The 26,791-nt window shown below is 50.0% G+C and overlaps 2 protein-coding genes across 5 annotated transcripts in view; one reads left to right on the top strand and one right to left on the bottom strand.

Moving 5' to 3' along the window:
• Positions 1-17,879, bottom strand: part of VPS53 (VPS53 subunit of GARP complex) — a 177,307-nt gene extending 159,428 nt beyond the window's left edge. Inside the window, exons 1-2 of one of the 3 annotated variants that reach the window (XM_070061170.1) lie at positions 17,678-17,879; positions 12,447-12,659 (exon numbers count right to left, since the gene is read on the bottom strand). The gene's annotated coding sequence lies outside the window, so the exon portion shown is untranslated. Of the gene's footprint in view, positions 1-12; positions 146-12,446; positions 12,660-17,677 lie in introns of those variants that run through there. The other 2 variants (XM_070061172.1, XM_070061171.1) reach the window with 2 other exon arrangements.
• On the top strand, positions 39-26,013 carry TLCD3A (TLC domain containing 3A). 2 transcript variants are annotated; one of them, XM_051824573.2, is made up of 6 exons: positions 39-283; positions 1,123-1,408; positions 18,764-18,847; positions 22,717-22,918; positions 23,871-23,966; positions 24,415-26,013. In XM_051824573.2, the coding sequence occupies exons 2-6, from the start codon at positions 1,353-1,355 to the stop codon at positions 24,682-24,684; spliced, it is 708 nt and encodes a 235-aa protein (XP_051680533.2). In that variant the 5' UTR covers positions 39-283; positions 1,123-1,352; the 3' UTR covers positions 24,685-26,013. The 2 variants fall into 2 exon arrangements, with proteins under 2 accessions (XP_051680533.2, XP_002718937.2); XM_002718891.5 differs by lacking the exons at positions 39-283; positions 1,123-1,408 and adding an exon at positions 18,099-18,381.
• Positions 26,014-26,791: the final 778 nt, after the last annotated feature.

Below are 26,791 nucleotides of genomic sequence, written 5' to 3'. Positions count from 1 at the left end.
CGGAGGACTGACCTCTGGAGAAATTCCTGTCACGTCCCGGAGTCTCCCGGGCAGCCCTTGAGCCCGGCGGCTTCTGCCTGCCCTCAGCTCGTCCTCTAGATGGTGGGGGCCTTCTTCACCTCGCCGGAGGGCCCGATGCTGGGGGGCCTGGCCCCCTGGCAGGACGTCGCAGTGAGCGTAAGCCCAGCAACGTCGCGACCGACCCCCCGCACCCCGCGCGGGGCCCCCTTGGTCGGTGGCAGTAGGTGTCCCCCTGCCATCGGGGGTGAAGTGACCCCAGCTGGTAAGTGGCGGCGTTGCCAAGGACGTTGGTCGGGTGGGACGGCGTCTACTTGGTAGAGATGTTGCGCTAGTGCCCAGCCGCTAGGCAGGGTTTTCCGGGTGACTGAAGCTTCCCTACGGGGCGGGGTGGGGGTGGGGGCGGGGGCGGCGAACAAGACCGTGTTCACTTTATGAGGCTGAATATCGGGGTCCGCGGCCCACTGCACCCTGATACCCCGTGTGATCCTGAAAAAATGACTCCGCCCCGCGTACCCTGCACGGACCTAGTGAGGGTGCAGTGTGGGGGTGTTTAACCCTGTGCACCAAAGGGAAAAAAGCCAGATCACCCTGTGCAACCACTTTTCCTGCAGACACTTAAAACAATGAGGGAGTTGCGCCAAAGGAAGAGTTGCTTTACCAGTTGAACGTTGTGAAACCGTGATGGAAGAACGGGAGAGGCCTGGCCCCACCTAGCTTTTTTTTTTTTTTTTTTTTTTTTTTAACGTTTTATAAGAGTTGCTTACAGTAAAGGAAAAAAAAAGTGGAAATTATATATTTTCTTTTTAATGTCTAACTAGCAATTATATGAACAATACAATTTCTAACAATAAAAATGCTTAAGATATAAATTGGCTATGCCATGGAATATTACCGACCCATAAAATCATGGTTTTGGAAATTATTTAATGACATGGAAAAATGCACACAATATATTTCAGAAGGCAAAAATATACAGCATAGTCCCATTTTATGAGTGTGTATGTGTATTTTGTGCCTATAAAAATGATAGCATGGAATATTACTTTTCCAAAGGTGATGGGATATAAATTTTTTAAAAACCTATTTTTTTTTATTTGTAAGGCTGAGACAAAGACAGAGAGATCTACCCATCTGCTGGTTCATTCCGCAATTGCCCACAACAGCTGGGGCTGGGCCAGGCTGAAGCCAGGAGCTGGGAACTCAGCCAGGTCTCCCACGTGGGTGACAGAGACCCAAGTACTTGAGCCATCATCTGCTGCCTCTCAAGATGCATTGGCAGAAAGCTGGATTGGAAACGGAGCAACCAGGACTCAAACCAGCACTGATATAGGATGCGGGCATCCCATGCAGTCTTAACTGCTGTGCCAGATGCCCTCCACGATGTAAGGTACATTCTTTGCACATTTTCCCAAATGTCTACAATGATTCTTTTATACTTTTATACTCAGAAAATGAATTCCTTTTAAAAAGGCAATTATATCTACATGTCTTGGACTTTTCCATTTTAAAAATGAAGATAATTTACGTACACTAAAATGCACCCTTTTGGGTTGCCGAGCCATGAGTTTTGATAAATGCATGCTTGCTTGAACCACTGCCACAATCTAGCTCTCGGACAGTTCCATCATCGCACAAATCTCCCTCTTACCCCATTTGCTGGCAAACGCTGACCCGATTGCTGTCCCTGTAGCCTTGGCATCCCCAGAATGACCTATAAATGGAATCATACAGTGTCACCCCTTGGGTCTGGCTGCTTTCACTTGGCTTGTGCCCTTGAGATTCATCCACATGGCTGCACGGAGCAGTGTTCATTTCTTCTTGCTGAGTGGTAGTCTACCGTGTGGATATCCCACAGTACTGGTCCATTCCCTGGATGAAAGATATTTGGTTGTTTCCAGTTTTTAGCAATGATGAATAAAGCTGCTACAAACATTTATGTGCAGATTTTTGTGTGAACGTAAGTTTTCTTTTCACTTGGATAAATACCTTGAAGTGGGCTTGGTAGTTTGTGGTGTGTCTGTGTTTGTAAGAACTGGTAAACTGTTGTCCAGAGTGGCTGTGTTTCCATATTCCCACCAGTAAGGTATGGGAGCTCCAGTGGCCACAGAGCATAAGTTAATGATGATATTTCCTAGCCCTTGCGTGCCAGACACCATGCTAAGCAAATTACTTGCATTGTCTCTTTTAAATCTACACAGCAGTCCTGAGATAGACAGTTATGGTCATTATACCCATTTAACAGAAAAAGAAATGAAAATCCAGTTACCATAAACAAAAACCCCAGATTCTAAAGATAAATCTTTTTGCTATTCATTCATCCATTCAATGAACTCACTGTTCCTGTTAGTGTTAGGTGTAAGGCTAGGTTCTGGGAATTGAGAAATGAGCAACACAGACCAAGTACCAGCCTCCATGGAGCTATTTCTGTGCATGAAAAGGGTATTCAGGCCAGTGCCACGGCTCAGTAGGCTAATCCTCCGCCTGTGGTGCCAGCACACCGGGTTCTAGTCCTGGTCGCCCTTCTTCCAGGCCAGCTCTCTGCTGTGGCCCGGGAGTGCAGTGGAGGATGGCCCAAGTGCTTGGGCCCTGCACCGGCACGGGAGACCAGGAGGAAGCACCTGGCTCCTGGCTTCAGATCAGCACAGTGCACCAGCTGCAGCGGCCATTGGAGGGTAAACCAACGGAAAAGGAAGACCTCTGTCTCTCTCTCTCTCACTGTCCACTCTGTCAAAAAAAAAAAAAGGTATTCATACAAATAAATGTAGACTTGTGATAGGTCCAACGGAAGACTGGTAAAGCATATGTTGAGAGACTCTACAGATTGAGTGTGTTCTCATTGGCTTTAGGGGTCAGAGAAGTCTTCTCTGAAGAAGAGATTTTTAAGTGGAAGGAAAGGATAGGGAGTGAATATGTGGATGACAAACAAAAGGAACAGTATGTACAGAAACCATGAGGATGAAAGAAACCTGTCAGGGTGATGGGGCTTAAAGGACAAGGGAAGGGGTTGGTGGTGTGGCACACTGGGTTAAGCCACTGCTTGTGATGCTGGCATCTCATGTCTAAATGCCAGTTCAAGTCCCAGCTGCTTGGCTTCCAATCCAGCTACCTCCTAATGTGCCTTGGAAGGCAGCAGAATTTGACCCAAATACTAGGGCCCCTGCCACCCACATGAGAGACCAGAATAGCATTCCTGGCCCCTGGCTTCAGACTGGCCTATCCCTGGCTGCTGTGGACATCAGGGAAATAAACCAGCAGGAGGAAGACCTCTGTATCCACCCCACCGCACCCAACCCCCACCCCTTCTTTCTCCCTCTCCCTCCCTGTAACTCTGCCTTTCAAATAAAAAAAAATCTTAAAAAAAGATTGGTAAAGAGGAGGATGGAGGAACAGGCAATGCCAGGTGGGGAGGGTTGTGAGGGTCCTGTTAAGGAATGGGCATCCACTGAAGGACTGTAAGCAAAGAAGTGGCCCACCCAGATTTACCATCCGTGTCATCGGCCCAGGTCCTACTACTTTAGCCTCTCTGCTTCTGAGCTGCCTGCATGTTTGTGGAGTCATGAAACAAGGGTGACCATGTCCAGTGCAAATTCATGCTAATTTCCAACAAGTGCCCTTCAATGCATGCACTGTTAGTTTTCTTTTCTTCTTCTTCTTCTTCTTCTTTTTTTTTTTTTTTAAAGATCTATTTATTTATTTGAGAGGTAAAGTTACAGAGACAGAGAGAGGTCTTCCTTCTCTTGGTTCACTCCCCAAATGGTTGCAACTGCAGGAGCTAGGCTGATCTGAAGCCAGGAGCCAGGAGCTTCTTCCAGGTCTCCCACATGGGTGCAGTGGCTCCAACACCTGGGCCATCCTGCACTGCCTTCCCAAGCCATTAGCAGAGATCTGGATAGGAAGAGGAGCAGCTGGGACACAAACCAGCTCCCCCCCCCCCTTTTTTTTACAGGCAGAGTGGACAGTGAGAGAGAGAGACAGAGAGAAAGGTCTTCCTTTGCCGTTGGTTCACCCTCCAATGGCCCCGGCGGCCGGCGCACTGCGCTGTTCCGATGGCAGGAGCCAGGTACTTATCCTGGTCCCCCATGGGGTGCAGGGCCCAAGCACTTGGCCCTCCTCCACTGCACTCCCGGGCCACAGCAGAGAGCTGGCCTGGAAGAGGGGTAACCGGGACAGAATCCGGCGCCCTGACCGGGACTAGAACCCAGTGTGCCGGTGCCGCAAGGCGGAAGATTAGCCTAGTGAGCCACGGCACCGGCCAATCAGCTCCCTTCTTAACCTACTACACCACAGCACTGGCCCCTGTATTGTCAGCTTTCAATTGCATTCCCCCCATAATCCCAAATCTTCCCCTCCTGTGAGGGTCCAAACTCCATTATATTCCTTCTCTCTGCAGATAAGCTACTAATAATGAAAATAAGTTTGGGTTTAAGGGAGTTACGCAGTACAAGAAGTGCAGGTGGACACTAGCTTAAAAAAACTGCATTGGGATAACTAATAACAGGCCAGACTGATCTGTTTATGATAAGCAAAAGAGGGAAATACCTCTAATGGAAGAAGACCTGGAAAGACAGATTATATGCCTTTAAGATAAATGTGGAGGTTGATGGGTGTGAGAAATTTCAGAATGAAAATAAACAGCACGTGATACTCTCACAAATGAGCCAGCCTTGAAAAAACAAAAAACAGTCAGGGCAGTGGTTAAGATACTGGTTGTGATGCCTGCATCCCATATCATAGTGCCTGGGTTTAAGTGCCAGCCTGCTTCTGATCCTGGCTCCCGCTAATGTGCACGCTGCAAGACAGCAGGAGATGAGGCAAGTAGTCGAGTCCCTGTCACCCACGTGAAAAACCCAGATTGGGCTCCCAGGCAATTAGGGAGTAAATTAGTGGGTGAACAGTCTCTATGTCTCTCTACCTCTCAAAAACTGTCTTTTTACACTCCTTTTCTGTCACAATCTTCCTCTAAAGAGCTGGGCTTTTTTGGGTGTAACTTCTTGTTAAAAAATAATGCAGGATATCTGAATGACCTGGTCTGTATTCACTAACTGCCAAGAGACAGCACTTCTCTCAACACTGATACAACCAAACACGCCCTCGACAGTTCTTGAGCATCATCACGCTTAGATTCTGTGTTACCACGAGTGCAAAGGCGCCCAGCCCAACTTGTAGCAGGCGAACGTAGTTTAATTTCACGTGACATCTGGTTCAGAGTGTTCTCGTGGTGCTTCTTCAAGGGCTGTTTTAGTAGATGGTTGTTCATGATGATGGTTTGTGTGTGTGTGTGTGTGTTTTGGTTTTCGCTGTCCTTCATTCCTGAATTTTCTAGATACACTAGACATGGCATTTGTTTTGATTGACATTCCCTGTTTCCTCGGCACTAGCTTTATTTTGATTGGTACTTTGGTTCTCCATGCATGTCCGTTCTTGCTAAGCAGATCCTAATCTCCGACTAGCTTCAGCAGCACTCCTGTTCCCACGGTCACAGCGGAGGCACTCGTCTTGCAGAGCCTCAGCTCTCGGATGCTTTTGGGTCAGGACCCTTCCCATTGTCTACACTGAGCTCATAGTAATCCCCTCATTTACTCACTGAAGTGATAATTATATAGCACTCCCTTTCGTGCAGTTCTTACACATGCCAACAAATACAAAAACACTTGCTCTATAAAAACTGACATTAACTAGTACAATCATTACTACCATCAATTCACTGTAACTAAAGCCCCAAAGTATCTCTCAATACTACAGCCGCTCCCAGACTTCTCTCCCTGTTTCTTTGGCTGCACTTCCTGCTAAGTTCTGATGATCCCGAGATAATGATTCTGTGAGCTGCCATACTTCTCCTAGTCTAAACCAGTACTTCTTAATCTTCTTTGAATCTTGGCAACTTGGAGAAGCTAAAGAACTCCAGGGGCTGGCGCTGTGGTGTAGTAGGTAAGCCACCGCCTCTGGTGCTGTCATCCCATGTGGGCGCCGGTTTGAATCTTGGCTACTGCACTTCCAATCCAGCTCTCTGCTGTGGCATGGGAAAGCAGTGGAAGATGGTCCAAGTCCTTGGGCCCCTGCATCCATGTGGGAGACCTGGAGGAAGCTCCTGGCTCCTGGCTTCAGATTAGTGCCGCTCCAGCCATTGTGGCCAACTGCCCCTCCTCTGTGTAACTCTGACTTTCAAATAAATAAATCTTAAAAAAAAAAAAAAAGAACTCCAAACAGATTGTTTTTCCATTTGGATAACATTTTGCATGCTGTTTTAATCAGGGGGATATTTCACTGAGTATTTAACTTTTTTTTAGCCCAAATCCTCTGCTAGCCATAGGAATCTTGTGAAAAATCCTCCCCCCCCACAGGATTCTGATAAGAGGTATGACCCTCATCCTCCAGGCAGAGTGGACAGTGAGAGAGACAGAGAGATAGGTCTTCCTTTTCCGTTGGTTCACCCTCCAATGGCCGCCGCGGCCGGCGCGCTGCGGCCGGCGCACCGCGCTGATCCGAAGGCAGGAGCCAGGTGCTTCTCCTGGTCTCCCATGGGGTGCAGGGCCCAAGCACTTGGGCCATCCTCCACTGCACTCTCTGGCCACAGCAGAGAGCTGGCCTGGAAGAGGGGCAACTGGGACAGAATCTGGCGCCCCGACCGGGACTAGAACCCGGTGTGCCGGTGCCACAAGGCAGAGGATTAGCCTAGTGAGCCGCGGCGCCGGCCAATATTATTCAAAATTCTAATAGTTCCCTCCATCCCAAGCCAGTCCCTATTTAAGAGTCATTGCTTTAAGAGACCACTCATGGGGCCAGTGTTGTGGCGTAGTGGTAATGTCAATGCCTGTGATGCTGGCATCTCATATATATGTGTGTGTGTATATAAGATTTATGTATTTGCTTGAGTTACAGAGAGGCAGAAGCAGAGAAAGAGAAGGAGGTCTTCCATCCAATGGTTCAATCCCCAGATGGCTGCAACAGCCAGAGCTGGGCTTGGTCCAAAGCCAGGAGCCAGGAGCTTATTCCAGATTTCCCACGCAGGTGCAGGGGTCCAAGGACTTGGGTCATCTTCTACTGCTTTCCCAGGCCATAACAGAGAGCTGGATCAGAAGTGGAGCAACCAGGACTTGAACCGGTGCCCATATGGGATGCCAGCACCGCAGGCAGCAGCTTTACCCACTGCACCACAGTGCTGACTCTGGCATCTCCTATTGATGCCAGTTTGTATCCTGGCTATTCTGCTTCCAATCCAGCTCCCTGCTGATGGCCTGGGAAAAGCAGTGAAAGATGTCCCGGGTGCTTGGGCCCCTGCCACCTACATGGGAAACCTGAAAGAAGCTCATGGCTTCCAGCTGGCCCAGCCCCAGCGTTTGTGGCCATCTGGAGAGTGAACCAGTGGATGGAAGAACTCTCTCTCTCCCTTTCTCTAAATCTGCCTTTCAAATAAATAAAATCTTTTTTTTTTTTTTTTTGACAGGCAGATTGGACAGTGAGAAAGAGAGAGACAGAGAGAAAGGTCTTCCTTTACCATTGATTCACCCCCCAATGGCCGCTGTGGCCGGCACGCTGCGGCTGGCACGCTGCGCTGATCCGAAGCCAGGAGCCAGGTGCTTCCTCCTGGTCTCCCATGCAGGTGCAGGGCCCAAGTGCTTGGGCCATCCTCCACTGCACTCCCAGGCCAGAGCAGAGAGTTGGACTGGAAGAGGGGCAACCAGGACAGAATCCAGCGCCCCGACCAGGACTAGAACCCGGTGTGCTGGCGCCACAGGCGGAGGATTAGCCTAGTGAGCCACGGCACCGGCCTAAATAAAATCTTAAAAAAAAAAATGAGAGAGGGAGGAAGGGAGAGAGAGAAAATTCATGCGGCCATCATTAGTTTCCAAATCTTTTATATACAAACTTGGATTTCTCGCCCTAGGGTCAGTCACATTTTCAACTGCCTGTGAAAATCTTCATTTGTTTCTTTTCAGCCCTAATTGTCCTTCCAAAATACATTCATCTGTTGTGTTCAGTGTTTAAGATTTTATGGGCAGGGGCTGGCTCTGTGGTGTACTGGATTAAGCTGCCTGGAGCACCAGCATCCCATATGGGTGCCTGTTCAATTCCCAGCTGCTCCGCTTCTGATCCAGCTCCCTACTAATGTGCCTGGGAAACCAGTGGAAGATGGCCTAAGTCCTTGAGCCCCTGCAACCTGGAAGAAGCTCCTGGCTTTGGACTGGCTCAGCTCCAGCCATTGCAGCCATTTAGGGAGTGGACCAGCGGATGGAAGATCTCTCTCTCTCTCTCTCTCTCCCTGCCTCTTCTCTCTATAACTCCACCTTTCAAGTAAAATAAATAAATCTTTTTAAAAAATGCTTTATAGGCAGATGCCGTAATCCACTATTCTACATCATGGTGAGTGCTTATAGGGATTTGCATAGTGCTTTATGCAAACACCTACATTTCCATATATTTCTTAGTGTTCACCATAGCCCTTGGATAGGTAGCATCGGAGAATGACACTGATACCAGGTCTGTTATGTTCCAACCCAGTACTTTTGCAGTAGGGACTCTCCAACCTAGCCAAAATTGGTCCTAACGACAGATATTACTTGGAAAAACCAAAGCCATTGCCTCCTAAGAGCTTATGTGATACTTCAGCACTTTGAAAAATGATGACACCAAAAACATGTGCATTATCAAGTTGTGTTTTTTTTTTTTTTTTTTAAGATTTATTTGAAAAGCCAAGTGAGAGAGAAAGGGAGACAGATCTTCCATCTGCTGGTTCATTCCCCAAATGTCCACCACAGCTGCACCTGACTCAAATCAAAGCCAGAAGTTCCAACTGGTCATCCCACATGGGTGGCAGACACCCAAGTACATGGGCCTCATTTGCTGCCTTCCCAAGCACATTAGCAGGGAGCTGGATCAGAGGTGGAGCATCCAGGACTGGAAGCAGCACTCTAATTAATGGGATGAGGGTGTAGCAAGTGGAAGGTTAACCTGCCGCACCACAACGCCTGCCTCATGTTGCAAAATACAATTTTTCATGTGCTCTTCAAGGCTATTCTTGCGTCATCATCGACTTTCTAACTGTATTTCACATTTGTTTCTTGTACACTCTTATCTAAGTTGTAGGATGTTTTGATCCATAGTAAATTCCTTCCCTCCTTACGTGTTCTTTTTTTATTTTTTATTATTATTTTTTTGACAGGCAGAGTGGACAGTGAGAGAGACAGAGAGAAAGGTCTTCCTTTGCCGTTGGTTCACCCTCCAATGGCCGCCGCGGCCGGCGCACCGCGCTGATCCGATGGCAGGAGCCAGGTGCTTCTCCTGGTCTCCCATGGGGTGCAGGGCCCAAGCACTTGGGCCATCCTCCACTGCACTCCCGGGCCACAGCAGAGAGCTGGCCTGGAAGAGGGGCAACCGGGTCAGAATCCAGCGCCCTGACAGGGACTAGAACCTGGTGTGCCGGCGCCGCAAGGTGGAGGATTAGCCTAGTGAGCCACAGCACTGGCCCACGTGTTCTTAAAATTTTTTAGGTATAAAAATATATGTATTCTTGAGATACACAGAGCTCGCACCTGCCACTTCATCCCCAAATGCTTGCAACAGTTGGGCCTGAGCACTGGACAGAGCTAGAAGTTGGGAACTCAATCCAAGCCTCCCCTGTGGACGGCAGGAGCCCAATTACTTGAACCATCCCTGTTGCCTCAACAGGGATGCTTACAACAGGACTGCTTACAGCAGTAAGCAGGATACTTAGAATCTAGTTAGAAGAGAACAAGCGTGACACAATCAGACCACGGCTGACATAATGAAACCATGGGCTTACAACAGGAAAGAAGGAAGGTGCTAGGCAGCATCTTGACCAGCTCCCTGCTCTCACCATGCACTAATGTTATTTAAAGTCTCTGAATCCTCCTAAGACCCAGGCCGGGCAGTTCATGGCACCTGGCAGTGTGGGAATCTGCTCTGCCTGCAGGGCAAAATTCACAACAGTTGCTCAGCCTGGCCTAGCTCACAAGTCGAGCAGTCTTTAGATTGGCCAATAATAGTTCACGAGGTGGGGCAGGCATTTGGCGTAGCAATTAAGCTGCCAGTTAAAACACCTGTATCTCATATTAGGGTGACTTGGTTTGAGTTCCAACCACACTCCTGAGTCAGCTTCCTGCTCGTGTACACCCCAGGAAGCAGCAAGTGATGGCTCCAGTTGTTGGGTCTCGGCCACCCATGTGGGAGACCTGGATTGAGTACTCAGCTCCTGGCTTTCCAGCCCGGCCCAGCCCTTGTTGTTGAAGGCATTCAGGGAATGAACCAACCAACAGGAGCTCTGTTCCTCTCTGCCCCTCAAAGAAATGCAAATTATTAAAAAAAAAAAAAAGTTCACAAGGTCTATCACAAACACGTGGTAACCCTTAGCTGCCGCGTAAGCTCGTGCCAGTGTGCAAAACACTCAGGTTTTAGTTGCTCCGTTATAAACAGGATTCCTTCCCAAATATGACTTTACTCTCCTTGTCAATAATTAGCTTTCTCAGCATTGTTTTTAGATTTTGGCCATTTGGGTTTTCAACTGTAATTTTGTTGAGAAATAACGCTTGGAGTTGGCGGTGCATAGTGAAAATCAACACAGGCCTAGTTTCAAAAAAGAATGGCTTTTCCTTCTTCCTTCAATTCTTTCTCTTTCAGATTTATTTACTTATTTGAAAGGCAGAGTCAGAGAGAGAGAGAGAGAGAGAGAGAGAGAGAATCTTCTATTCACTGGTTTACTCCCCAAATAACCACAATGGCCAGGGCTGGGCCAAGCTGAAGCCAGGAGCCAGGAGATTTTTCCAGGTCTTCCACGTGGGTGCAAGGGTCCAAGGACTTGTGCCATCCTCTGCTACTTTCCCAGGAGCATTAGCAGAGAGTTAGGTGAGCAGTGGAGCAGCTAGGATGGGATGCCAGCGTTACAGGTGGTGGTGTAACCCTCTGTGCCACCACACCAGCCTCCCTTCGTTTACCAAAGGCCTGCATAAATGTACTGCTTACTAATGGGGTTAATAGAGCACGGCCTACATAGAGAACAAACCAGATACTTAAATAGGACCTTGGGTTTCTATAGATATTATGATGCCCATTTTAAAGCCAGAAACTAAAGTGCTAATTAGTGCTAATGATCTTAATCATTTTAAGATTAAAGTTATCAGAAAAGGCCTTGTTCATGTTGTTATAACAAGGCGTGTCCATGAACAAACAGGGAAACTTCTTTCCCCTCTTTGAAAGATAATCTGTAACAATTCACATGACTTATTAAAAATGAGATTTTTGAAGTTTTAAATAACTTTGAAAATACTTATAATGTAAGTGAAGTATTGATATTTAAAATTAATTTAAAGCATGATTTCAAATATAGAACAAATGCACATAAAAGAGACTGGAAAGAGTTCTACCAAAATGGTAACAGTGATCAGTTATTGTGATTATTGTTTTCTATAGTGGGAATGTGTTACTTTATTTTAACATTTATTTTATTTATTTGAAAGAGTGACAGAGAAGGAGAAATAGAGAGAGAGGGAGATCTTCTATCTACTGGTTCACTCTCCAAATGGCCACAATAGCTGGGGCTGGGCCAAGCTGAAGGTAGGAGCCTGGGACTCCAGCCGGGTCTCTCTTGTGTGTGGCAAGGGCCCAAATACCTGAGCCATCTTCTGCTGCTTTCCCAGCAAGTGATTAGTAAGGAGCTTGATTGGACACAGAGCAGCTAAGACTCAAACTAGCGCTCCCATATGGGATGCTGGTATTGCAGGGGGCACAACATTGGCCCCATGTTTTACTTTTTAATATACTGCTTCTATGAGCAGAAAAAAAAAAAGTCAACTGATTTGAGTAAGCAAATTAGCCTCTGATTATTAGGAAGGCATCTGAATTTGTTCAAAGGGATTTTTCTGGTTCCTACTGACTCATTTCAAAGGCAATTTCCTTAATAGTTCAATATCCTTGAATTTTTTTTTTTGAACCTGAGTTTAGAAATGCTTACTTATAGGTCAGAATGACTATCCACAAACAGACCAATTTTGCATTTATCACAAAAGAAATGTGTGTGAAAGTGCTCTGTAAAAGTACAAAGGAACACACAAAGGCAAGCACTGCATAATCAGGTCTTTGTGTAAATTGTGATTTTTATTGACAAGAGTTATTATCACTGTGTATAAGCGTAGACTTCCCCTATGGTGTGCAGCTGTGCTCACTGTTTGCAGAAACCATGTGCACGGGGGTGTGACCGCGCTTCTCACACTCACAGTTGGCTTCTGCAAACAGTCTGCAACAAAACCGAGACAGCTGCCGAGTGGAGGTGAAGCCCGGCCTGGGTGCACCTTCACTGCGACAGGCGGGGGAGTGTAGGAGCTGGGAGCCGAGCTGCTGGAGTCCACGATGAACAGTAACCCCTTGCCATGCCCAGCACGTAGTTGAGCATGTGCTTCTGCAAAGTGTCTCACCTGATTCTCCTAGCCACTCTGGGATGCAGATGGAAGAAGCCCATTTGACAAGGGAGCTTAGTTCATTTTCTCCATGTCACACAACTTCTAGGCTGCGAAGCCAGGCCTGGAACTCACGTCCTGTGATCCAGCTTCGGTGCTGTCTGCCACGGCTGCCTCCGAGACAGTCCTGTCATCGGGGCACACAGTCCTGTCATCGGGGCACATGGTCTGCTGGGAAACAAACATGGAAATAAGAGGCCAGGGTGGCACTGAGCAGGTGTTCTCACTGAGTACAAAGTGAAGGGAAAATTAAGAAGGGCAGTCAGTTCATTCACACTCTCAAGCCTAAGAGCAAGGGGCCTCTTTATCTGGCCAAATTTTTTCAAATGCATTTTGGTTTTTGTTGGCCTTAGCCTAAGGGAGGGATGTTCCCTGAGGCTGTCACTCCTGTCTGTATGCCTCCTTCTATGTCTTCCCATTCTTTTCTCCTGTTCACTTGATGTGACTGCCAGTGTCTGGATCTGGATCTGTGCCTACTTCCCTGCGTCCCAGAGTGTACCCTAGCCTTTGTCTATCTTGGTCTCTCCCCAAGGCATTGTCTTCCTGTGTGTTGTATCATTCTCACCATGTCTCTTCCTGTCACTTTATTTCTACTTTTTCTCTCCTTTCTGCTTTGTGTCTGCCTGAATTGTTCCTAATGAAGGGTGGCCCTAAAAAATAATTTTTAGTTCAGAACAGAGTGTCATTTTCTCTGACAGGATTTTTTAAAAGATGTATTTATTTATTTGAAAGAGTTACAGGGAGAGGAGAGACACACAGAGAGAAATCTTCCATTGCTGATTCACTCCCCAGATGGCTCTAATAACTAGGGCTGCGCTAGGCTGAAGCCAGGAACTTCTTCTAGGTCTCCCATGAGGGTGCCGGGGTCCAGGGACTTCAGCCATATTCCGCTGCTTTCCTGGGTGCATTAGCAGAGAGATGGATTGGAAGTGGAGCAGCCAGGACTCAAACTGGTGCCCATATTGGATGCCGACACTGCAGTCAATGGCTTAGCCTGCTACACCACAGTGCTGGCGCCTCTGATAGGATTTTTAAAGCGAGCGAGTAGATGGAGACCTCCAAGTTCTCTTTCAATTCTGGAGTTCAATATAAAGATGTTTCATGTGAGAACATCAATTGCTTTTCCTGTAGATGCATTTTCCTAGACTGGAAGACAATGTCCATGGTCAAGGACAGCAGTCCACACATCACTTCTGGCACTGGCTTGAGAATTCGCAAAGCCTGTCACAAGTAAATACAAAATCTAATTTAAGGCTGGGGACACCCGAGCACAGATATGGGGAGAGTTCCTGTAACCATCCCTTAATGGTAGCCGGAATGGGGCTTACAGAGACGGAAAAGCAGGCTCAAAGCCCTCCCCACTGGGAGCTTTACACATTCCCTGTTCAAGAGGTGAAACTGTGAGTCCTATCTTGGCATCTAAATTATCCAAGCTTCATTCTGAAACCCCCTCGAGCACAATTACAAACTCCTCCCGCCCCAGCCCCAGCCCCAGCCCCAGCCCCAGCATGGAGTAGCTGAATTCACCTGGAGCATGAACCAGAAACCCCAGCCTGGCGTGAGCCTCGCCACTCGGGAGGGTGGTAGAGCCATTTGCCAGTGTGCACTGAGGTTTCTCCATCTGTACAATGAAAACCATATGTCCGGCCTACCACACTGCGTTATTTTGAGAACCGAGTGTGAGAACATATGTGAAAGCCCTTTGAAAAATCGTAAAATTACTTATAAATATAAAATGCCATCAATAATAGCAGCACCACAGCCCATAAACTCCATCCCACACATTTATATTTGTGAGTACACAATTAGGAACAGTGGTAATTAATCAGAAACTATACTGTGAAGAATTATTTCCCTCTCCTGGCTTATCAAGTATGAAGTCAGTATAGTCATTACATATGTTGACCTTGAAGGCAGAAAGCAGAGTGCACATCTCTGCCACCAGCAGGGTGACCTTGGCAATTTTATTTACACACACACGGGTACTTCAATGAGTTTGTGGAAAAATGGAATTAAGTTTATTCTAGTGCAAAAAAAAATTGAAATGCATGCATGGCTTTTTTATAATTAGTATATTCAGGAACTTTTTAAAAAATATTTATTTATGAGGCTGGCGCTGTGGCGCAGCGTGTGAACGCCCTGGCCTGCAGCACCGGCATCCCATATGGGCGCTGGTTCGAGACCCGGCTGCTCCTCTTCCGATCCAGCTCTCTGCTATGGCCTGGGATAGCAACAGAAGATGGCCCAAGGTCTTAGGCCCCTATACCCGTGTGGGAGACCCGGAAGAGGCTCTTGGCTCCTGGCTTCAGATCTGCGCAGCTCCAGCCGTTGCGGCCAATTGGGGAGTGAACCATTGGATGGAAGACTGCTTGCTCTGTCTCTCCTCTCTGTGTAACTCTGACTTTCAAATAAATAAATGTGGTTTTTTAAAAAGATTTTATTTATTTATTTGAGTGGCAGAATTACAGAGACGGAAGGAGAGACAGTGAACCATCTACTGGTTCACTCCCCAAATGGCTGCAATGGCTAGAGCTGGGCCGATCCAAAGCCAAGAGCCAGAAGCTTTTCCCAGTTTCCCATGATGGTGCAAGGGTCCAAGCACTTGGGCCATCTTCTACTGCTTTCCCAGGCTACAACAGAGAGCTAGATGGGAAGAAGAGCAGCCAGGACACGAACCAGCACCTATATGGGATGCTAGCGCCACAGGCGGAGGCTTAGCCCACTAAGACACAGCACAGGCCCCTTCAGGAACTTTTTGAAGACACCCCCCCCCCCACATGCATAATTTCAAAATTTTTTGCACCAAAATAAACTTATCTTTTAATTCAATTTTCTAAGAACTTCTGGAAGTACGTGTGTGTGTGTGTGTGTGTGTGCTCACAGAACTAGGATAAAAGATTTGTTGGAGGATTTGATGAGATAACACATGCAAATTGTTTGATAGAGTGCCTGGAATATAATAAATTCTGACTAAGCATTAGGTTTAAAATGTATCAGATATTTATTGAGCCCCTACAATGTGTCAAGCCTAGCTTGGGATACAAAATGAAATGATACAGTCTTTTGTTTCAAAAACCTAAGTCTGGTGAGAAAAACATACAGACCCATGAAAAACAAGAGGGTCACTACTCAAATGCAAAGGCAGATGAGAAAATGAATCCGTCTGGAAAAGACGCAGCCATCTTCTCAGAGGAAGAAGCATGTGGCTCCAAAGTTCTGAAGGGTAAGAGGAAGTCTGTGCAAACAAGGCTTGGCGCTCTGACTTCATCATTTGCCCACAGGCGTGAGATCCCTTGGAAAGCTGAAGTTCATGTTTATGCTTGTTGACCTGAACACTCCAGTGACTTCACTGAGCGGGGTGTCAGAGACTGATTTCACCTGCTCTTTCCTACGTGTGAAACATGTGTTGTTTTATTTTCATTTTACAAAGACTCCTTAAGAGTTGTACAAAAACTTCTGTGTAAAGGATAGATTGGTTCCACCACTTAAAAGGCTTAGCATTCTTGGTACAAGTTGTTGATCCCTTTAAAGAGTGGGGAGGCCCTGGAACCTCTGAGTCTGGCAAAGCTGGAGCTGGGAAGGGAATAGAAAGTGGAATGCAGAAAGATTTGTTCTGGAAAGAAGGAACGTTCACAGATGGCTATTTTTGATCTACGTATAAATGCAAAACTATAGAAAGCTTTGCATTTGCCAGATACGTTAGCACCAAACTGAAGTGTCTGTCTCATTCTACAGGTATGCAAGAGGTAAACTGGAAGGCTAGAGATGGTGCCCTAATGGGCTGAAATTTCAGACATTTCTTTGGGCTTGCTGCTTCCTTAATAGCTAAATTCCTCATGTTAACAATATGTAAGAAGATGTCAAAAGCTGTGTTCACCCAAAAAGATCACAACTTAATAAAAGGAAAACAATCTTTCAGACCTAAAACACATTCTCAGACTCAATAATTAAAAACAAATTGAAATAAACAAAAAGAGCTGTGTTCACTATTGTTGCTATACCAGGAACCACCATTTAGAGTTAACGTAATTGGTAATGGAAATCACCTGCTACGTTATAGACGTCAGAATCAGGAATTTAGATCTAGAAGAGCCTTAAAGAGCTGGTAATCCAGCCTCCTCCTCATTTCACAGATGAGAGGACAGTGGCCCAAAGAGGCAGAGCCCCGTGGTCCCACACAAACGCCAGGTGTGGGGCTGTGGTCAGCATTTGAAGATATGAAGAGAACGGGGTGTGTGTGTGTGTGTGTGTGTGTGTGTGTGAGACACAGTCCAAAGCAGAGGAAAACTCCTCTCCCAAGCGAAGCGAAGCCAGTCACACTGAAACTACTGTATGAGGGCACCTCAGAAAAGATCACGGAAAAGAAAATGGAATGAAAAGATAAGCTTAGAAAGGGCATTTGGCCTATCTTTTAAAATGCTGGTTAAGATGCTTCCACTGGAGTGCCTGGATCCAATGCCCAGCTCTGGCTCCTGACGCCAGCTTCCTGCTAGTGCAGACCCTGGGAGGCAGTGGTGTTGGCTCAAGGTTCCTGCCCTGGACGTGAGTGCCCTGGATTGAGTTCATGACTCCTGGCCAGGCTGGGCTATTGCAGGCCTTTGAGGAGAGGGCCAGTGGGTAGGAGGTCAAATAAATACATAAATACCTAAAATCAAGCTAAGGTTACTTTGGTGCCAAAAAAAAAAAAAAAAAAAAAATCCACGCTTGATTTTTTTCACAATACACATTTTTCCATAAACCTTTTGAAGATCCCTCCTCTTGGTCCACATGATTGGTGCTGAGTGAAAATGAGAGAGATTCCAATCCATTCAAGTTTAGGGCATGTAGCCCAAGAACTTTTAAATAAGGACACGTCGTCAACAACGGCAAAACAGTCACCAAGACTCTGGACAGTGTCTTGACCCAAACCCAAGGGCATCACAGGAAGCCTGCAGGCCCTTCGCGTGGACGGAGAGGAGCAGCTGGAGCTCAATACTGAGAGACTGCCCAGCAGTTGGCGGGACGTGGGACAGACAGACAGACACCTCTGTTGTGTAGAAAAACTGCTTCCTGACGTTTGGAGACGAAAGGTCAGAGGTGGCTCTAAGCCCGTCGGCCCGCGCCTTCCTTCCCCACAAAGGTGGTGCCCACCGCGCCCCTCGCACGCGGCACTCCCGGCCCGGACGTCGGCACCGAGCGCGTGCTCCTACCTGGCTTTCTCCGGCGCTCCTCGCCCGGGGCCGGGCAGGGCGGCGGGGCCGCGGGGGCGGGGGAGGTGTCCGCGGTGACGGAACAGAGGCCGGGAGAGCCTCGGCCCTTCCCGCCACTACCTGGGCCCCGCGGCCGCGCGGGAGACGGCGGCGGCAGCAGCCACTCGCCCGGGCCGCAGCGTTCGCGGACTCGGAACCCGCTCGGCTGTGCGCGCCTCGGCACCGGCCGGGGCAGCTGCTCCCGGGGGGCCGAGCCGCCGCCCACCCGCCGGCCGGCCGGGGGAATCCGGGGAACCCTCGGGGCCCAGGGGCGGCGGCGGCCAGACCCCGCCCCGCCCGGCCGGCCCGCGCCTATCGCGGCCGCCCGGCCTGGTCACGCGGAGAGCCGCGCTGCGGGCTCCGGGCCAGCGCCCGGCGGCTGCCGGAGTCGCGGCGGGCTGGGGCTGGGGCTGGGGCTGGGGCTGAGGCGAGGGCGGAGGGGAGAGAGAGGGACGGGCGGGCCGCGCCAGTCCCAGAGCCGCGCGCAGCCGACCCGAGCCACGCCGAGCGGCGCCGCTCCAGGCGGCCGGACCCCGCGCACCCATGCTGCTGACGCTGGCCTGGGGCTCGCTCTTCTTCCCCGGGCTCTTCGCGTTCTGCACCTGGGCGCTGCGCCGCTCGCGGCCCGAATGGACCGACATCGACTGCGTGATGATCAGCACCAGGTACCGAGCGCGGCGGGCGGCCCGCGAGGGCCAGGGCGCTGCCCACCCCACCAGCCGTGCGCGCCTGCCCAGCGCCCGGCCCCGCGCCGCTGCGGGCGGAAAAGGGGGGCGACAGGAAGCGAGGGGGCCGCCTCCCTGGCCTCCTTGCTCCTCTCTGTCCCGCCTGCCAGAGCTTCCCAAAGACCCTGTGGGTCCTGCCCTGGGGGGCCTGGGGGCGCCCACACTAGGCGGGGTAGGAGGCGCGCATCTCTCGGAGCCACTGCCCACCTCGCCGCCCTGGCATCCGGGGTGGGGGAAAGGCAGACCCAGGAGTTTGGCTCCGTGCTGCCCACCGCACTGGACCGAGGGCGCCTTCTTTCATTTTCCTTCTCTCCCTCCTTAGGCTGGTTTCTTCGGTGCAGGCTGTGCTGGCCACTGGCTCCGGCATCGTAGTCATCCGCTCCTGCAACAACGTGATCAGCGACAGGTAACACCGCGTCCGGGGCTGGGGCGCTTTCCGGTCTCCACGTGTTAGCGGCTCACAGGCGCTGGATCTCGACCAGCGCAGGCTGGTGGTCACGGACTAGAGTGAAAACGTGGGCACCAGAATCAGTGTCTGCTGCTCTCCTTCCTTCAGCATCCCCAGCCTACGGGAGCCCGGGAGGCTGTCAGGTGCGAGGTGGCCGCGTGGGTCCGGGTCTTCATGCCTGGGAGCACTGTTTGCAGTGGGAGTAAGGCTTCGAGTTCTTGCAGATGATCCCATTGCGGTCCCACTCTGGAGCATTCAGGGGCCAGGGTACGCCCAGTGCAAGCAGCAGAGCCCTGGCCTTGAGAGGAGCAGACCCGCCACCTCCTTCCTTGCAAATGCTGCTCTTGTTTTTCCTCTGGATTTGCTTAAGATGAGGAAGAGGTTTCTGGGGCTTGCAGAAAATGGACTTGCATATGTGCTGGAGCCCAGTCCAGCGGCAGGTCAGGAAGCATGCATCTGTCTGCAGTTTGAGTCCAACAAGCCATAAATTAAGGCCAGAATGGTCTATTTTATATGGTATTTAGAACGGAGCAGTGTACCGCTTCTACTTATTTTTAAGCCATTTTTTTCACCTGTTGTCTTAGGAAAACAGTTGCTTTTCACTGGTACACTGAAGCGTGGCCGTCAGATGTGCAGGGGCGCTTGGCCGGCCTTTCCTCATCCTTCCCCTGGTCAGACCGTGCCAGGTGTTGCTCCTTGCATTCCCGAGACTGGGGTGCAAGGGGAGCCTGGTTGAGCATCTGTCTCCCGGGGGGCCTGCAGTCGTGCTTGGCCATGATCCTGCTGTCTTCATTTTCTTTTTAAGCAAAACCAGTTATTGGTGATGAACTGTAGATGGTAAGTGAAGCTAGAACAAGCGACTTTGTATAGCACCAAAAGGCTTGCTCTGCTGGGTTCGGTTTTTACTGTAATTCAGTATTTTCCCATCTCATGCAGCAAACTCCCTCACTGACCCCAGACTGTCAGATCAAACTTGAAACCAGCCTCGTCTGCAAAGATTAAACCAAGGCAGGGGCATTCCTGCTGCATTCGTGTGAGTTAGCATGGTGGGCCGGCGGCAAGCAGCCCTGTGCATTTAAGGAACAGATTCTCGCCCATGACTACTGAGTTCCATGGCACCGCTGTTTGCCCTCAGAACCTGTGTGCTTTTGTGGCTTGAGCATGGTAGCAAGCCTGCTTGGTTTTAGGTTCCTCCTTTTATGTATCTTTATGCCTTAGAGTCCCCCCCCAAAAAAAAAAAATGGAAAGAGACACCGCATTTCTGTGCCATCCTCCTGAGTGAGGACAACCAGGGATGCTCTAGGCCCCTCCATCGCCTCACAGGGCTCCTGTAGTGGACAGCAAATCTTTTGTTGTTACACACCTACACTCACCCTCTGCCTTCATACAGAATGTCTAAGGACAGGAAGGGTATCGAGAAATCCTCCAAATCTTCTGCACGGTATAGTATGGGGCCAAGGATTTAATCTGATTCTTAAAGCAGTAGAGACCCTTGAAGAGGACTAAGTCACAAATGTAAGTTTTGTCAATTTAAGCACTTTTATTTGGATACTATATTTTTACATTTTCATACTTTGAGTTTAATCCTCACAGTAACTGTCAGAGAAGTTAGATGGGGATTACCATCTTCATTTTACAAAGACAGTAAATCACAGGCTAGTGGTGCCTAAGATTATAATCCAGATCTCATGCTAATAAGTCTTAAGAGAATTCTTCCTGCCTAAGAGTCAAAATTTCAGTTCTCACTAAATTGGTACTGTGTGCAGAATATTAGACCCTATGTGATACTCAGGGGAGGGGCCACTTGCGTTTTAGCCAAGCAGTAGTAGCTCTTTATACTTATGTTACTTGGGATTACTTCAGGAAAGCAGCTGATGGGCTGGCGCCGTGGCTCACTAGGCTAATCCTCTGCCTTGCGGCGCCGGCACACTGGGTTCTAGTCCCGGTTGGGGCGCCAGATTCTGTCCCAGTTGTCCCTCTTCCAGGCCAGCTCTCTGCTGTGGCCCAGGAGTGCAGTGGAGGATGGCCCAAGTGCTTGGGCCCTGCACCCCATGGGAGACCAGGAGAAGCACCTGGCTCCTGCCTTCTGATCAGCGCAGTGCGCCAGCCGCAGCACGCCAGCCGTGGCAGCCATTGGAGGGTGAACCAATGGCAAAGGAAGACCTTTCTCTCTGTCTCTCTCTCACTGTCCACTCTGCCTTTCAAAAAAAAAAAAGAGAGAGAGAGAGAGAGAGAGAAAGCAGCTGAGGGGCAAGCAGTTGGCATAGCAGTTGAAATGTCATTTGGGGCACCCACATCTCATACCGGAGTGCCTGGGTTCAAGTCCTGGCTCTGCTTCCAGACTAGCTTCCTGCTAATATGTACCACTGGGGATGCCAAATGATGGCTTGAGAGTAGTTGGGTCCCTGCCACCTACATGAGAGACCTGGGATGAGTCCCAGCCTCCCAGTCTGGCCTGGTACCCACCTGGCTGTTGTGAGCACTGGGGAGTGAACCTGTGGATGGAAGATCAATATCTGTCTCTCTCTCCTCTCCACACGTTTCAAATAATCTTTTTTTAAAAAAAGCAACTGAGACTATTGATAGACAGACTAATTATTGCATTTTTTTGCCTACATGGAACCTAATTAATTTTCCTACAAGTGTACTATATTTGCCATTACGATTTGTTTCCCTTTATTTCATTGTTAATTCACTAGCTATGTCGTGGTACCTGTGAGGTCATTCAGAAAGAGAGACTTGAATGGCACCCTCTGTAGCGTAAATTAGCGGTGTTGCAGGTCAGTGGGCTGGCACCTTAGGAAGTCACCCCTGAGACCAAGTGAAAATACAGGTGTGCGAGCCCTGGGCACACACTGTAGAATCTCTGGGGAGTGGAGCCTTTAACTAGCACTGCAGAGGGAATCTGATGTTCAGGTTAGTCTAAGAGCCATCAGATCATTTCTGCTAACACACGGAGGCGTAATTAAAATGTGCTGACTCAGCGAATCCAATCTGTCCCATCATGGCACATTATTTCTGTTTAGATTTTTTTTCTACATGCAATTTCTGTAGAATGCGTAATTATCACTGGGAACAACACTGTGGTTGCTGTCGAGACTCCTTGCTGTCTGCTCTGGGATACCAAGAGACTATCAGTTGGACTCCGCGAGTATTGATTCCTGCCTGGGATGGGTACACGGGAACCCCTGTATCTGTTGCAGGCTCTGCTGGTATCTAACTGCTGGTGTGTGGTGCTTGAGCTCCAGGGCCACGCCAGACTTGCTTTTCTTAACGAGCAGAAGTGGGATCAGCTATGGAACTGGAAAGAGAATGGCCAGCCTGGCTCCCAGAAGCTCCCGGAGGGGCATTGCCAGCAGTTGCAGGAGACTCGTGGGTTCGGAGTTTAAATCAGCAAACTACTCCCAACTCTTGAGCAACCAAGGAGTTAAACTGGAACGATTAGATCTGGGACTTGGGGCACCTTCCAAACCAGTTTCTTGGTGGGGCTGTTGAATCATTTGTAAGTCAGTTTGTGCCACAAAATGCCAGAAAGCCATTACAAACGAGCAGAGCAGCTCCATCAGGCAGGTGGCGAAGCTGCTTTAGCGCCCAGGGCGGAGTGGGTACCCACCTTTTGCCTCCGGCAGGCATGAGTCTGCCGTGTGATGTGGAGGACGTGGCCCACTCTCCTTACTTGCCAGTTTCAGCGCCGTCATTGTAAAGCGCCCAGAATCATAGCCGCTCAGTCAGCACAGCACGGAAGGGAGCGTGTCTGAGGAGGTGGCTTTGCGCCTTCACGCCCGACATCGTGATCATTCTTGGACCATTCCTATGCTTTCTTTCAGGCACTGGCTTGCCCGAGAGTACGTCTGGTTTTTAATTCCGTACATGATCTATGACACTTATGCAATGTACCTCTGTGAATGGTACCGGGCCAGAGACCAGAACCGTGGACACGCCACCACCTTCCGAAACTTCCTCAGTCAGAACCGCCTCATGATCACGCACCATGCAGTCATTCTGTTTGTCCTCGTGCCGGTCGCACAGGTACAGCCCTCCCGGACAGCCACCGGGCAGCCCTGGTGTCCCCGTCTCCTCCTTGAACGGCACCCCTCCTCTGTGCCAGCTGCTTGCAAGCAGTGGAGGAAAATCATGAAATCTGGAAACGTTCCCGAGCCTCGTTACCAACTGAATCGTTCTAGCAGTCCCCTAGGCCTCTGTGATTCCTCAGCAGTCGTCAGAGGTTCTGTCCATCAGACGTAAAGACGATAGGAAATACAGAGAGAGAAAGACAGTGCCCCACTAGCGACGGGGCACTGAATGCCTCGTTCTCATGTCACAACATGTCACTCAGAGCAGACAGCCACATCCATCTTCCCCACGAACACCTACCCAGCACGGAAGAGAAACAGAAATGCAGAGAAACTTACAGTCCTGAGCGCCTGCGAAGTGGCAGGCACTTGAGAGCTCCTAGCCCTATCCCGTGGGTGAAGAGTCTGGGCCTCTAAGAGTTGACTTCTGTCACTCAGTGGTGCTAAGTGACAGCTAGTACCTACTAGGCCCCACTGCTTGCTTGGAAAAAGGACAAGCAAAGGCTGTTAGATTCTGCAAGAGGCCGCTCTAGACTGTTCTGGGTCCCTCCCACCTAACACACGGGCTGGACAGGCTAAGTGCCCTTGGCGTGGCTAGGTCAGACACAGGTAGGCTACACATTTCCTCTGGCTGTCACTGAAATTCAGAGAAAGCTTGGCGTGTGATGCCGTCAGCCCCTGGGTCTCGGGGAGGCAGCCGTCCCAGCGCTGGAAGTAGCGGAGCAGTCACGGGCTGTGCTCGCGCTCGGCATCTTCCCTTCCCTCCCCTCCCCTCCCCTCCCCTCCCCTCCCCTCCCCTCCCCTCCCCTTCCCTTCCCTTCCCTTCCCTGTCTCATGGTCACGTCGCAGGGCCCCCACTAGGAGTCGCCTTCTGGTGGATCCATGCCCTCTACTCCTTCCTTCTGCAGAGGCTCCGGGGACACCTCGGCGATTTCTTTGTTGGCTGCATCTTCACGGCAGAACTGAGCACTCCGTTTGTGTCGCTGGGCAGAATTCTGATTCAGGCATGTATGAAAGCAGTGGGAGGCAGTGGAGCCCGCTTTTCCCACAGGGTTTGGGGGACAGTGGGATCGGAGGCCCCGCAGCAGCCCTCACTGTCAGTCCTTCCGGCCAGGGCGGATTTGTAGCTTTTTTTTTATATATTCCCCCTGGCCACAGAGGTCCTCTAGTCCACTCTTCTGCCCTCATGTCACCTGGGTGGCCCAGGCCAAGCTCAAGGCCACCATTGGAAGCTCTAGGAGGCTGCATGCATATATAACCGTGACAGCACTCAGACCACCTTTTCTACACCTCTGAGAAACCAGACACATGCCTTGGTGTCAGGGAAGCGGACGGCCTTGGTCCGGGTCAGTCCCCACGCCTGCTTGGCCTTTCCTGCCGTGGGACCCGGGCTGGGGATTGCCTGACGCCCGAACCTTGTGGTGACCTTGCATTCTCTTTCCCCTTCTGCAGCTAAAGCAGCAGCACACCCTTCTGTACAAGGTGAATGGAATCCTCACGCTAGCCACCTTCCTATCCTGCCGGATCCTCCTTTTCCCCTTCATGTACTGGGCCTACGGCCAACAGCAGGGGCTGAACCTGATCCAAGTGCCATTCAACATCCCTTTCTATTGCAACGTGGCCAACGCCTTCCTCATCGCTCCCCAGATCTACTGGTTCTCTCTGCTGTGCAAGAAAGCAGCTCGGCTCTTTGACGTTCCCGAGGTCAAAAAGGAGGGGTAACCGCTCCTGGGGCTCAGGCAGGGAGGCTGCCTCCTCACAGGAGCCGCATCCTGCGCTCAGCATTCCGTGGACCAAATCCTCGCCCTGGGTGGCCTCAGCCTTTATGTATTGATAAGCAGATGGATTTGAGTTTTTCTAAAGAATATTCATATTGCCTCCCTCTTCTAACCTGCCCTTTTTGCAAAAGCACTTTTTCTTAACCATTCGATCCCGTCAGACCTCCACTGGCAGCAAGGTGGTTTTACTGCGAGCCTAAGGATGCTTCCTTGGGTCTTATCTCAAGAGCTCTGGGAGGTGGAAGCCCGGGGTGTGGAGACCAGTGGACCAGGGTGATAAGTGTCTGCGCGCCTGCCTGGCCCAAATGTTGGCGGCTGCTTACCCTTCCAGCCACTCAGGACAGCATCCACTGCACTGGGCCAGCGGAGCAGACGACGACTTGGTTCTTGAAGTAATGTCTGCTTGCAGTGTTGGCCTGGGAAAATCACTGTGGGTAGAGAGTTTTCAAAGTGTTTACCCGGTAACCCGTTGGTTCTTTGCCTCACCCTCACTGCCGTGTCTACTGACTTCCAGTCAGAAGTCTCCGGGGCAGTGAGGCGCAGGGATGGGACCCTGAAGTACTTGAGTAGGCAGGAGGCCAAGAGGTCAGCACGACCTTCGCAGGCGGACTTGGTAGAAGACCAGCGTCAAGCCCGTTTGCTGCAGTCACAGACACTATTCCCCTCTTAGCGTGTCCCCTCATGCCCAGCTCTCCCCACATCCACACGCAGCGGATGCGTCCCCAACAGCTACGGGCAAACTACTCACTGGGTGATCCCGCTCTGGGCACTGTTGGAAGTGGACTTGTATGCTCCCAGCCATGAGGTGGCTCATCTAGACTGCAGGGTACTCCCCACAGAGCCCCTGGGCAAGCCAGAGCTCGTGGTCCAAAGCCCATTCCCTTGTTGAGCGTACTGCTGTTTAACCACAGGACGCTGGAGAAAGAGGGCAGCCTGTCTGGCCCAGTACGTCCCGTGTGCTGACGCCTTCACCCCATATGCAAACAGGATCCTCTGGTGCCAACACTAATCATTCCTTATCAACTAGGAGGGGTCTGAGACTGTGCTACCAGTTTTTCAAGTGGTAGTGAAAAACTAGAATTCTAGAAGTGCCTTCAACTCTTAAAAGGACGGAATGTCATGTAACAGCATCTGAAATTCTGACTGGTCGTCTTTAATGGGTGCCATTTACAAAATGTAAGATGCTACAATTTTTTATACTGTTTTATTTACTGTATCTACCTGTGTAAGTCATCCCTGTGGTGATTAAATTGCACTAATGTTTCCCAACTTACTCTCGCTTGCGAAATCCTTCGTTACCGATGTCCTGGGAGCAGCAATCCTTTGACCCAGTTTGATTGGCTGCACTGTGCTGTGTGCTGACGGCAGCAGGTGCGCCAGTGCTGAGCTGCAGGAGGACCCAGCCCACGTTACCCCAGCATGTTCCTGTGATTCAACACCCCGCGAATACAGTCTCCCGGAGTCCACGCTGAGTGGTCACCTGTAACTTTAGGCCCTTCTCTTCATGGGTGAGTCCCACTGGAGCTGAGGGTGGAAGCCTAATTGTTGGTCACAGAGCAGGGGCTGGGGAACTAACCTGAGAAATGCCAATTTTGAATGAAGGTATGGACAGGCAGGTGATAGGACATGACCTTTTCCCTCTGTCTCCGGAAATAAACATCTCCTCAGCCAGCTGTTGCCTGTCCTATAATAATACCCTGGACACCTTCAATTCTCATATTTACGCTCCTGGACACACTATTCTCTGCTCCCACTCATTCATCAAAACCGTGACAACCCCACCCCAGCCAGAAGATAATCACCCCTGTCCTTTAAACACATCTCTGTTTTCCTGACCTAGGTTGAACACAGCCCCCTCTGGGTCCACCGAGGGAAGGCTCCAGGGCAGGCATCCACCCAGAAGGCACCCATTTCTGTGAGGCCATTAATCTGCCCCCTAACACTTCAAAGTGTTTATTGGTCCAGTCCTCTCCTTTTACAATGGTGCTGGCCTCTTGGGTGCATAAATCACACGGCCAGAGGCAGAGCCAGGGTAGACCAGACTTTTTTCC

This window comes from Oryctolagus cuniculus, chromosome 17, assembly GCF_964237555.1.
Source record: "Oryctolagus cuniculus chromosome 17, mOryCun1.1, whole genome shotgun sequence".
Taxonomy (NCBI): Eukaryota; Metazoa; Chordata; class Mammalia; order Lagomorpha; family Leporidae; genus Oryctolagus; species Oryctolagus cuniculus.
The sequence above is the reverse complement of the archived record's forward strand: the minus strand, read 5'-3'. Positions and strand labels throughout refer to the sequence as shown.